Genomic DNA, 13,075 nt, shown 5'->3' on the forward strand with positions numbered 1-13,075 from the left:
CGTCTGTCATAGTTGAAGTGTACCTATGATGAAAATTACAGGCCTCTCATCTTTTTAAGTGGGAGAACTTGCACAATTGGTGGCTGACTAAATACTTTTTTTTGCCCCACTGTGTGTGTGTGTGTGTGTATATATATATATAAAACACTTAAGTCTATACATATCTGTTGTACTGTGGCTATATAGATAACATGTTGCATTAGCTGAATACTCGATTCTGATTGGTGTAGAGGGTTTTGTCGATTTTCTGATACACAACAAACATGATAAAATGGCTACGAAGACGCCGTTACGAAGACGGCATTATTCTCTATGTTAAACGTTAGAGGGTTTCCTATATGGAAAATATATACACACACACATGACTGTTAGTCACTTTTGATGGAAAAAGTCCTGCTAAATGGCATAGACGTACAGTGTGTTCAGAAAGTATTCAGACCCCTTGATCTTTTCCACATTTTGTTACGTTACAGCCTTATTCTAAAATGGATTAAATCAAATGTTCCTCAACAATCTATACACAGTCCCCCATAATGACATCACAATCCCCCATAATGACATCACAATCCCCCATAATGACATCACAATACCCCATAATGACATCACAATCCCCCATAATGACATCACAGTCCCCCATAATCCCCCATAATTATTATTTTTTTTATTTTTTTTATTTTACCTTTATTTAACCAGGCAAGTCAGTTAAGAACATATTCTTATTTTCAATGACGGCCTGGGAACAGTGGGTTACCTGCCTGTTCAGGGGCAGAAGGACAGATTTGTACCTTGTCAGCTAGGGGGTTTGAACTCGCAACCTTCCGGTTACTAGTCCAACGCTCTAACCACTAGGCTACGCTGCCGCCCCATAATGACATCACAATCCCCCATAATGACATCACAATCCCCCATAATGACATCACAATCCCCCATAATGACATCACAATCCCCCATAATGACAGAGTGAAAACAGGTTTAGACATTTCTTTGCAAATTTAGGTTGAAGGAATTGTCCGTAGCGCACCGAGACAGAATTGTGTCGAGGCACAGATCTGGGGAAGGATACCAAAAAATGTCTGCAGCATTGAAGGTCCCTAAGAACACAGGGGCCTCCATCATTCTTAAATGGAAGAAGTTTGGAACGACCAAAAGTCTTCCTAGAGCTGGCCGCCTGGCCGAACTGAGCAATCAGGGGAGGAGAAGGGCATTGGTGAGGGGGGTGACCAAGAACCCGATGGTCACTCTGACAGAGCTCCAGGATTCCTCTGTGGAGATGTTTGTCCTTTTGGAAGGTTCTCCCATCTCTGCAGCACTCCACCAATCAGGCCTTTATGGTAGAGTGGTCAGACGGAAGCCACTCCTCAGTAAAAGGAACATGACAGCCTGCTTGGAGTTTGCCAAAAGGCACCTAAAAGGACTCAGACCATAAGGAAAAATATTTTCTGCTTTGATGAAACCAAGATTGAACTCTTTGGCCTGAATGCCAAGCGTCACATCCGGAGGAAACCTGGCACCATCCCTACGGTGAAGCATGGTGGTGGTGGCAGCATCATGCTGTGGGGATGTTTTTCAGCGGCAGAGACTTGGAGACTAGTCTGTATCGAGGGAAAGATGAACGGAATAAAGTACAGAGAGATCCTTGATGAAAATCTGCTCCAGAGTGCCCAGCACCTCAGAATGGGGAAAAGGTTCACCTTCCAACAGGACAATGACCCTAAGCACACAGCCAAGACAACGCAGGAGTTTTCTTGGCTGTGACCTGATTGTCCTTGAGTTGCCCAGCCAGAGCCCGGACTTGAACCCGATCGAACATCTCTGGAAAGACCTGAAAAAAGCTGTGCAGCGACGCTCCCCATCCAACCTGACAGAGCTTAAGAGGATCTGTAGAAGAACAGGAGAAACTCCCCAAATACAGGTGTGCCAAGCTTGTAGCATCATACCCAAGAAGACTAGAGACTGTATTCGCTGCCAAAGGTGCTTCAACACAGTACTGAGTAAAGGGTCTGAATACTTATGTAAATGTGATATTATTTGTATACTTTTGCAAATATATATTTAAAAAAAAAACGTTTTTGCTTTGTCATTTTGGGATGTCATTATGGGGTATTGTGATGTCATTATGGGTTATTGTGATGTCATTATGGGGTATTGTGATGTCATTATGGGGTATCGTGTGTAGATTGATGGGGGGGACAACGACAATTGAACCCATTTTAGAATAAGACTAACGTAACAAAATGTGGAAAAATACACAAGGGGTCTGAATACTTTCCTAATGCGCCGTCTTCTTCTTCTTCTTCTTCTTCTTCTTCTATAGTAAACACAGCACATGCTGTATCGATGGCTGTGTTTCCGCTGTGTTCCACCGAGGCTCACCTGCCAGGTAGAGAGTGAAGGAGATGAAGCGGTGGTATCGGACCAGGAACTGGAGTGAATCCTCTCTCTGAACCAACGCACCAAAGTACTCCGCCAACGTCTCACCATAGAAGAAGTAGTTCACACAAATCAGGAAGTACCTGGAAGACAAACAAACAAAGATGGATACTGTGAATATGTAGTTATCTCTTTAAATGTGTGTGTTTTTTTTGCATCACATAGGCCCTATTTATTCAGTATCAATCAGTTCAACACAAATCAAAAAGTAACCTAAAGTTCCTGGAAAAACAGAGGAAGGATATTGTAATCCTTCCATTGGTTTAATGTGTGTTTTTTACCTCACATATTTGTTGGGTTGGTATCAAGGTTTGGTTGTGTGAGTGATAAGGTTTGGTTGTGTGAGTGATAAGGTTTGGTTGTGTGAGTGATAAGGTTTGGTTGTGTGAGTGATAAGGTTTGGTTGTGTGAGTGATAAGGTTTGGTTGTGTGAGTGATAAGGTTTGGTTGTGTGAGTGATAAGGTTTGGTTGTGTGAGTGATAAGGTTTGGTTGTGTGAGTGATAAGGTTTGGTTGTGTGAGTGATAAGGTTTGGTTGTGTGAGTGATAAGGTTTGGTTGTGTGAGTGATAAGGTTTGGTTGTGTGAGTGATAAGGTTTGGTTGTGTGAGTGATAAGGTTTGGTTGTGTGAGTGATAAGGTTTGGTTGTGTGAGTGATAAGGTTTGGTTGTGTGAGTGATAAGGTTTGGTTGTGTGAGTGATAAGGTTTGGTTGTGTGAGTGATAAGGTTTGGTTGTGTGAGTGATAAGGTTTGGTTGTGTGAGTGATAAGGTTTGGTTGTGTGAGTGATAAGGTTTGGTTGTGTGAGTGATAAGGTTTGGTTGTGTGAGTGATAAGGTTTGGTTGTGTGAGTGATAAGGTTTGGTTGAGAGGGTTTCATTGCAGTGGCCTTTGTTCAGGGTTGGCTTGACTGGTGTGTGAGTGTGTGTTGTGTGCCAAGGTTATTATGGTCAACTGAAACTAAAATTAGAAACTATTTTGTAAACTGAAATAAAATAATAAAAATATTTTTAAAACAAAGTGCACAAAAGCTGCTCTGCTGTACAGAAATGTAAAACTCAAAAGGGAAGAGGGCCACTCCATATTCACACTATTACCTACAGAGTAACACTAGGCAGCATTTTAGACAGAGGCAGAGCAGAGAGAGGGACGTGAGGGAGAGAGAGGGACGTGAGGGAGAGAGAGGGACGTGAGGGAGAGAGAGAGACCGTAGGGAAAGAGAGAGAACATTGGGAAACATAAAAAAAGAGAGAGGGTAGCGAACCGGAAAAGAGAGAGGGGGTAGGGAACCAGAAAGAGAGAGAGAGAGGGTAGGGAACCAGAAAGAGAGAGAGAGAGGGTAGGGAACCAGAAAGAGAGAGAGAGAGAGAGAGGGTAGGGAACCAGAAAGAGAGGAGAGAGAGAGAGAGAGAGAGAGGGGTAGGGAACCAGAAAGAGAGAACATTGGGAAACATAAAAGAGAGAGGTAGGGAACCAGAAAGAGAGAGAGAAAGAGAGAGAGGGTAGGGAACCAGAAAGAGAGAGAGAGAGAGAGGGTAGGGAACCAGAAAGAGAGAGAGAGGGTAGGGAACCAGAAAGAGAGAGAGAGAGGAGAGAGAGAACCAGAGAAGAGAGAGAGAGAGAGAGAGGGTAGGGAACCAGAAAGAGAGAGAGAGGGAGGGTAGGGAACCAGAAAGAGAGAGAGAGAGAGGGTAGGGAACCAGAAAGAGAGAGAGAGGGTAGGGAACCAGAAAGAGAGAGAGAGAGAGAGAGAGAGAGAGAAGAGAGAGAGGGGGTAGGGAACCAGAAAGAGAGAGAGAGGGAGGGTAGGGAACCAGAAAGAGAGAGAGAGAGAGGGTAGGGAACCGGAAAAGAGAGAGAGGGGGTAGGGAACCAGAAAGAGAGAGAGGGTAGGGAACCAGAAAGAGAGAGAGGGTAGGGAACCAGAAAGAGAGAGAGGGTAGGGAACCAGAAAGAGAGAGAGGGTAGGGAACCAGAAAGAGAGAGAGGGTAGGGACTGTAGGGAATCAGAAAGAGAGAGAGGGTAGGGACTGTAGGGAATCAGAAAGAGAGAGATGGGTGAAAGAGGGGCGAAAAAAAGAGACCTACTAAATGTAACCTTCAGACATTTGAACCTCCTTTAAAGGCTGTGTGTTACAGGAGAGATCGAGATACACTGAACAACAATATAAAGGCAACATGTAAAGTGTTAGTCTCATGTTTCATGAGCTGAAATAAGCAACAAAAACAGCTAATTTCTCTCAAATGTTCTGCACAAATTTGTTTACATCCCTGTTCGTGAGTATATGTCCTTTGCCAAGACTATCGATCCACCTGACAGGTGTGGCACATCAAGAAGCTGATTAAACAGCATGATCATTCCACAGGTGCACCTTGTGCTGGAGACTATAAAAGGTCACTCTAAAATGTAAGTCGCTCTGGATAAGAGCGTCTGCTAAATGACTTAAATGTAAATGTATAGTTTTGTCACACAACACAATGCCACTGATGTCTTGAGGGAGCGTGCGATTGGCATGCTGACTGCAGGAATGTTCACCAGAGCTGTTGCCAGAGAACTGAATGTTGGTCATTGGTACGCTGTAGTCGTGTTGCCAGAGAACTGAATGTTGGTCATTGGTACGCTGTAGTCGTGTTGCCAGAGAACTGAATGTTGGTCATTGGTACGCTGTAGTCGTGTTGCCAGAGAACTGAATGTTGGTCATTGGTACGCTGTAGTCGTGTTGCCAGAGAACTGAATGATGGTCATTGGTACGCTGTAGTCATGTGCTCTTCACGGATGAATCCCGGGTTCAACTGTCCATGGCAGACAGCGGTGTAGGGCGTTGTGTAGGCGAGCGGTTTGCTGTGTGAACAGAGTGCCCCATGGTGGTGGTGAGGTTATGGTATGAGCGGGTATAAGCTACGGACAACGAACACAATTGCATTTAAATCAATGGAAATATGAATGCACAGAGATACCATGACCAGATCCTGAGGCCCGTTGTCGTGCAAATTCATCCACCGCCATCACCTCATGTTTCAGCATGATAATGCACGGCCCCATGTCGCAAGGATCTGTACACAATTCCTGGAAGCTGAAAATGTCCCAGTACTTCCGTGGCCTGCATACTCACCAGACATGTCACCCATTGAGCATGTTTGGGATGCTCTGGATAAACGTGTACAACAGCATGTTCCAGTTCCCGCCAATATCCATAAACTTCGCACAGCCATTGAAGAGGAGTGGGACAACATTCAACTGGCCACAATCAACAGCCTGATCAACTCTATGTGAAGGAGATGTGTCACGCTGCATGAGGCAAATGGTCACACCAGATACTGACTGGTTATCAGATCCACACCAGATACTGACTGGTTATCAGATCCACACACCCTACCTTTCTTCAGGTATCTGTGACCAACAGATGCATATCTGTATTCCCAGTCATGTGAAATCCATAGATTAGAGCCTAATGAATTTGTTTCAATTGGACTCATTTCCTTAAATGAACTGTAACTCAGTAAAATCTTTGAAATTGTTGTATGTTGCGTTTATATTTTTCTTCAGTGTAGATACAATGTCCTCACCAGCTGAGTGTCCTGAACCAGGGCAGCTCGTAGGAATGGTAGACTCTGTAGCCGATATCTATGATCTCCTGAAAACACTTGATCTGGATGGTCATCACCTACCAAGGAGAGAGAATCACATGGTTACCACCTACCCACCCAGGGGGAGTTACCCCTGGTTACCACCGACCCACCCAGGGGGAGTTACCCCTGGTTACCACCGACCCACCCAGGAGAAGTTACCCCTGGTTACCACCTACCCACCCAGGGGGAGTTACCACTGGTTACCACCTACCCACCCAGGAGAAGTTACCCCTGGTTACCACCTACCCACCCAGGAAGAGTTACCACCTACCCACCCAGGGGGAGTTACCACCTACCCACCCAGGGGGAGTTACCACCTACCCACCCAGGGGGAGTTACCACCTACCTACCCAGGGGGAGTTACCACCTACCCACCCAGGGGGAGTTACCACCTACCCACCCTGGAGGAGTTACCACCTACCCACCCAGGGGGAGTTACCACCTACCCACCCAGGGGGAGTTACCACCTACCCACCCAGGGGGAGTTACCACCTACCCACCCAGGGGGAGTTACCACCTACCCACCCTGGAGGAGTTACCACCTACCCACCCAGGAGAAGTTACCCCTGGTTACCACCTACCCACCCAGGGGGAGTTACCACCTACCCACCCAGGGGGAGTTACCACCTACCCACCCAGGGGGAGTTACCACCTACCCACCCAGGGGGAGTTACCACCTACCCACCCTGGAGGAGTTACCACCTACCCACCCAGGAGAAGTTACCCCTGGTTACCACCTACCCACCCAGGGGGAGTTACCACCTACTCACCCAGGAGAAGTTACCCCTGGTTACCACCTAACCACCCAGGGGAGTTACCACCTACCCACCCAGGGGAGTTACCACCTACCCACCCAGGGGAGTTACCACCTACCCACCCAGGGGGAGTTACCACCTACCCACCCAGGGGGAGTTACCACCTACCCACCCTGGAGGAGTTACCACCTACCCACCCAGGAGGAGTTACCACCTACCCACCCAGGAGGAGTTACCACCTACCCACCCAGGAGGAGTTACCAGTGGTCATCAAAAAAACAAAAAAAAAGCCTTGTACCACTAATATGAGCATGGTGTTATAAAGCCTCGTACCACTAATATGAGCATGGTGTTATAAAGCCTCGTACCACTAATATGAGCATGGTGTTATAAAGCCTCGTACCACTAATATGAGCATGGTGGGTCCCAGGTAGATGACCATAAAGAATCCTGAAATCATGGCCAGAGACAGAACCCCTCGGATCCACCAGTTCTTCCATCTGGAAACACAACACAGACAGATACACATCAACACAGACAGATACACATCAACACAGACAGATATACATCAACACAGACAGATACACATCAACACAGACAGATACACATCAACACAGACAGATATACATCAACACAGACAGATACACATCAACACAGACAGATACACATCAACACAGACAGATATACATCAACACAGACAGATACACATCAACACAGACAGATATACATCAACACAGACAGATACACATCAACACAGACAGATATACATCAACACAGACAGATACACATCAACACAGACAGATATACATCAACACAGACAGATACACATCAACACAGACAGATCCACATCAACACAGACAGATACACACAGATCCACATCAACACAGACAGATACACACAGATCCACATCAACACAGACAGATATACATCAACACAGACAGATACACATCAACACACACAGATACATCAATACGTTTTCGTCTTTTGAGCTTCTGGTCATGAAATCTATGCAGTCTTTTTATAGCTACTGTTTACAGGCCTTCTGGGACACATACAGCGTTCCTCACTGAGCTCCTATTGGACCTTGTAGTCATGGCAGATAATATTCAAATATTTGGTGACTTCAATATTCACATGGAAAAGTCCACAGACCCACTCCAAAAGACCTTTCGGAGCCATCAGTGGGTTTTGTCCAACAATGTCCCTAGAATTTCTAAGTAAACAGCTGGAGGCAGGGCTCTCTCCTATAGAGCTCCATTTTCATGGAATGGTCTGCCTACCCATGTGATAGACGCAGCCTCTGTCTCGACCTTTAAATCTTTTGTTTGTTTGTTTGTTTAAGCACACTATGTTTGTCTATTGTTGTGACTTAAATGGAGATCTGGTTGTGCTGGTTGAGAGAATGCCAAGAGTGTGCAAAGCTATCATCATGGCCAAGGGTGGCTATTTGAAGAATCGCAAATATAAATTATATTTTGATTTGTTGAACATTTCTTTGGTTCCTACATGATTCCATACGTGTTATTTCATCGTTTTGATGTCTTCACTGTTATTCTACAATGTAGGAAATAGTAAAAAAAAAATTAAAAACTTGAATGAGTAGGTGTTCTAAAACGTTGTACATGTCCATTGAGTTGTTTCCCCATTGTTTCAACTGGTACCGGGGGACCAAGACGGGGAACACCATCGTGTTTGCGAGAGTCTCATCTTTCCATAGAGGGGTCATAGTCGTCTGTAGGCCAACAGTTCAGACGTGAGAAGACTGATTTTCTGCATATCACATGGTCTGACAAACACCACTTTAGCTCGGCCAACTTTCTCCAGATGCAGAATATCGACAGAGCAGAGAATTGAGACTCATCCAATGCAGAATTGAGACTCATAAGGTCATCGACCTTAGGGGGGTTTTAACACACATTCCCACCTCAACTTCCTGTTGAGACACTGAAGTGTGTGTGTTACCTGGGGTTGAGGCCCTCCACAGCCTTGTTGAGGAACTGTGGAGTGTTGTCTACTGTGGAGGGAGGAACTTCTGGAGTGCCTGCGTTAGACTCTCGGTCTCCATCTCCCTCTCCTCCAGCCAGACCCAATCTGTCCTCTCCAGCTGCCTCCTAACACACACACACACACGAGATGGAGAGCGTTAGACTAGAATACTAGTGTGTCAGCACAAAGAAAACCAAACAATGATACTATACTGAACAAAAATATAAAGACCCAACATGTAAAAAGATCCCATTTCCATAGGCACAAAAAGTGTATTTATTTCCAATTTTGCACACATTTTTTTTTACATCTATGTTAATGAGCATTTCTCTTTTGTCAAGTTATGCCACACCTGTCAGATGGATGGATTATCAAGAAGCATTATCATTACACAGGTGCGCCTTGTGCTGGGGACAATAAAAGGCCACTAAAATGTCCAGTTTTGTCCCACAACACAATGACACAGATGTCTCAAGTTGAGGGAGCGTGCAATTGGCACACTGACTGCAGGAATGTCCACCAGAGCTTTTGCCAGAGAATTTAATGTTAATTTCTCTACCATAAGCCACCTCCAACGTTGTTTTAGAGAATTTGGCAGTACGTTCAACTGGCCTCACAACCACATGTAACCACACCAGCCCAGGGCCTCCACATCTGGCTTCTTCACCTGCTGGATCGTCTGAGACCAGTCGCCCAGACAGCTGATGAAACGGATAAGTAATTGTGTCTGTAATAAAGCCCTCATTCTGATTGGCTGGGCCTGGCTCCCCAGTGGGTTGGCCTATGCCCTACCAGGCCCACCCATGGTTGCACCCCTGCCCAGTCATGTGAAATCCATAGATTAGGGCCTAATTTTTTTATTTTAATTGACTGTTTTCATTATATGAACTCTTATCTTCTCTGGGATATGTGGGACGGTAGCGTCCCACCTCAACAGCAGCCAGTGAAATTGCATGGCGCCAAATTCAAAACCAACAGAAATCCCATAAATTAAAATTCCTCAAACATACACGTATTTTACACCATTTTAAAGATAAACTTGTTGTAAATCCAGCCACAGTGTCCGATTTCAAAAAGGCTTTACTGCGAAAACAGATCAAACGATTATGTTAGGTCACAGAAAAACACAGCCATTTTTCCAGCCAAAGAGAGGAGTCACAAAAAGCAGAAAGAGATCAAATTAATCACTAACCTTTGATGATCTTCATCAGATGACACTCATAGGACTTCATGTTACACAATACATGTATGTTTTGTTCGATAAAGTTCATATTTATATGCAAAAATCTCAGTTTACATCAGTGCGTTATTTTCAGTAGTTCCAAAACAGAGCCACATCAATTTACAGAAATACTCATAATAAACATTGCTAAAAGATACAAGTGTTATGCATGGGATTTTAGATCCACTACTCCTTAATGAAACCGCTGTGTCAGATTTCAAAAAAACTTTACGGAAAAAGCACACCATGCAATAATCTACGGCGCTCAGACACAAAAACAAGCCATAGAGATATCCGCCATGTTGTGTTGTCAACAGAAGTCAGAAATAGCATTATAAATATTCACATACCTTTGATGATCTTCATCAGAATGCACTCCCACTCCCAATCCCAGTTCCACAATAAATATTTATTTTGTTCGATAATGTCCATAATTTATGTCCAAATACCTCATTTTTGTTTGCGCGTTTAGTACACAATCCAAACTCACGGAGGCGCGGGCAAGTCCAGGCGAAAGTTCAGACGAAAAGTCATATTACAGTTCGTAGAAACATGTCAAACGAAGTATAGAATCAATCTTCAGGATGTTTTTATCATAAATCTTCAATAATGTTTCAACCGGGGTATTCCTTTGTCTTTAGAATTGCAATGGAACGCACGTCGCTCTCACTTGAGAGAGCCCTGACTCATTCAGCTCTCATTCCCACCTCCCTCACAGTAGAAGCATCAAACAAGGTTCTAAAGACTGTTGACATGTAGTGGAAGCCTTAGGAAGTGCAATAGGACCCCATAGACACTGTATATTCGATAGGCAATGAGTTGAAAAACTACTAACCTCAGATTTCTCACTTACTGGTTGGATTTTTTTCTCTGGTTTTCGCCATATGACTTCTGTTATACTCACAGACATCATTCAAACAGTTGTAGAAACTTCAGAGTGTTTTCTATCAAAATCTACTAATTATATGCATATTCAGCTTTTATGGCTGAGTAGCAGACAGTTTACTCTGGGCACCTTTTTATCCAAGCTTCTCAATACTGCCCCCCAGTCCCAAAGAAGTTAACTTCCTGTTGAATGTGGGAGAGCTCGGTTTGTTGTTTTGAAAATGTATTGGAAAGTTCTTAGCAGCTAGCTAACTTCTTACTTTGGATCCCGCTAACAGTCTGCATCAGTTGCTGGGACTGCTATTCTCTGTCCAGTGATCCTGCCGACCAAGGCCGGGTCGGAGGAGCTATTTGGTGTAGCAGCCAGTCTAGCTGCTAGCTAGCTGCCTATCAAGCTAGCGGGGTTTGAGGGCTTGAACGTAGCCCTCGACACTGTTAGCCATTGTGGCTGGGACCGCAGATTGACCCGGGTTTGTGGCCGTCTAGATTCCTGTTGTTAATGCATTCAACAAAGCATGTGTGTCCATGTATGCTGATGATTCAACCAGCTACGCATCAGCAACCACAGCTGATGAAGTCACTGAAACCCTTAAAGAGTTGCAGTGTGTTTTGGAATAGGTGGCCAGTAATAAACTGGTCCTGAACATCTCTAAAACAAAGAGCATTGTATTTGGTGCAAATCGTTCCCTATGTTCTCGACCTGAATCTGGTAATGAATTGTGTGACCGTTGAACCAGTTGAGGAGACTAAATTACTTGGCATTACCTTAGATTGTAAACTGTCATGGTCAAAACATATAGATTCAATGGTTGTAAAGATGGGGAGAGTTCTCTCTGTAATAAAGAGATTTTGACACCACACTCCCCGAAAGCAAGTCCTGCCGGCTCTAGTTCTGTCTTATCTTGATTATTGTCCAGTCGTGTGGTCCAGTGCGGCAAGTAAAGACCTAGTTAAGCTGCAGCTGGTCCAGAACAGAGTGGCACGTCTTGCTCTTCATTGTAATCACAGGGCTGATATAAATACTATGCATGCCTGTTTTGTGTGGACCCCAGGAAGAGTAGCTGCTGTTTTTGCAACAGCTAATGGGGATCCTAATAAAATACCAAAGCGCTCTAGAAAGAGGCCTGAGATCCTGAGCTGGAATTCCCCTCCCACAGTTGATTTCTTCAAACCAAGCTGCTTACCTATTGCAGATTCAGTCTTCCCAGCCCGGTGCAGGTCTACCATTTTGTTTCTGGTGTCCTTTGACAGCTCTTTGGTCTTGGCCATAGTGGAGTTTGGAGTGTGACTGTTTGAGGTTGTGGACAGGTGTCTTTTATACTGATAACAAGTTCCAACAGGTGCCATTAATACAGGTAACGAGTGGAGGACAGAGGAGCCTCTTAAAGAAGAAGTTACAGGTCTGTGAGAGCCAGAAATCTTGCTTGTTTGTAGGTGACCAAATACTTATTTCCCACCATAATTTGCAAATAAATAAATAAAAAAATCCTTCAATGTGATTTTCTGGATTTTTTTCCCTCATTTTGTCTGTCATAGTTGAAGTGTACCTATGAGGAAAATGACAGGCCTCTCATCTTTTTAAGTGGGAGAACTTGCACAATTGGTGGCTGACTAAATATTTTTTTTTGCCCCACTGTGCATGAAGACGGGGTAAAGTGACTAGGCATCAGGATAGATGATAATGAGGTATTTGAAGGAAATTCTGTGAACTTTCAATAAAATTCCCTGGTTTTCCAGAAATTCTGGTTGGAGGATTCTGGATTTTATAAATAAAATGTTTTTATGGTTGCATTTAACTGACGAAAATGCTGTTATAAGAGGCTATCAAAGGCCACCGAATGAGAGAAGTGTTACTAGTAATTACCAGTTGGGGGCATTCTAGTGTATTTTTCCCCAGTCGTATGTGGGAGATTCCCACTTGGTTACGAATGCACCATATCTCCTTCAGTGTCAGATGCTCACTTGTGACTCTCATAAAGGGGGTGGGGTGGGGCGTTTCTCCAGGGTAACGTGATGGGCTGTCCCTTAAGTACGAGCAACACAGGGTTCATTGACCAATTCATTGAAAACTTGGTCTTTGGCTTGTTTAAATAGAGCTGGTACAACCCGACAGCTTGAATGGATGCCAGAGGAAAGTTGGTAACGTGGATCAAGCACTTCCACGAGG

The 13,075-nt window shown here is 44.4% G+C and overlaps 1 protein-coding gene across 1 annotated transcript in view; it reads right to left on the minus strand.

The window, feature by feature from the left end:
* LOC118379979 (phosphatidate cytidylyltransferase 1-like) overlaps positions 1 to 13,075 on the minus strand; it is a 54,013-nt gene that overhangs the window by 21,887 nt on the left and 19,051 nt on the right. Inside the window, exons 3-6 of the mRNA XM_052479725.1 lie at positions 8,778 to 8,926; positions 7,219 to 7,315; positions 5,998 to 6,095; positions 2,374 to 2,513 (exon numbers count right to left, since the gene is read on the minus strand). Coding sequence (XP_052335685.1) covers positions 2,374 to 2,513; positions 5,998 to 6,095; positions 7,219 to 7,315; positions 8,778 to 8,926 — 484 coding nt within the window. The remainder of the gene's footprint in view (positions 1 to 2,373; positions 2,514 to 5,997; positions 6,096 to 7,218; positions 7,316 to 8,777; positions 8,927 to 13,075) is intronic.

This window comes from Oncorhynchus keta, chromosome 25, assembly GCF_023373465.1.
Source record: "Oncorhynchus keta strain PuntledgeMale-10-30-2019 chromosome 25, Oket_V2, whole genome shotgun sequence".
NCBI classification, from domain to species: domain Eukaryota; kingdom Metazoa; phylum Chordata; class Actinopteri; order Salmoniformes; family Salmonidae; genus Oncorhynchus; species Oncorhynchus keta.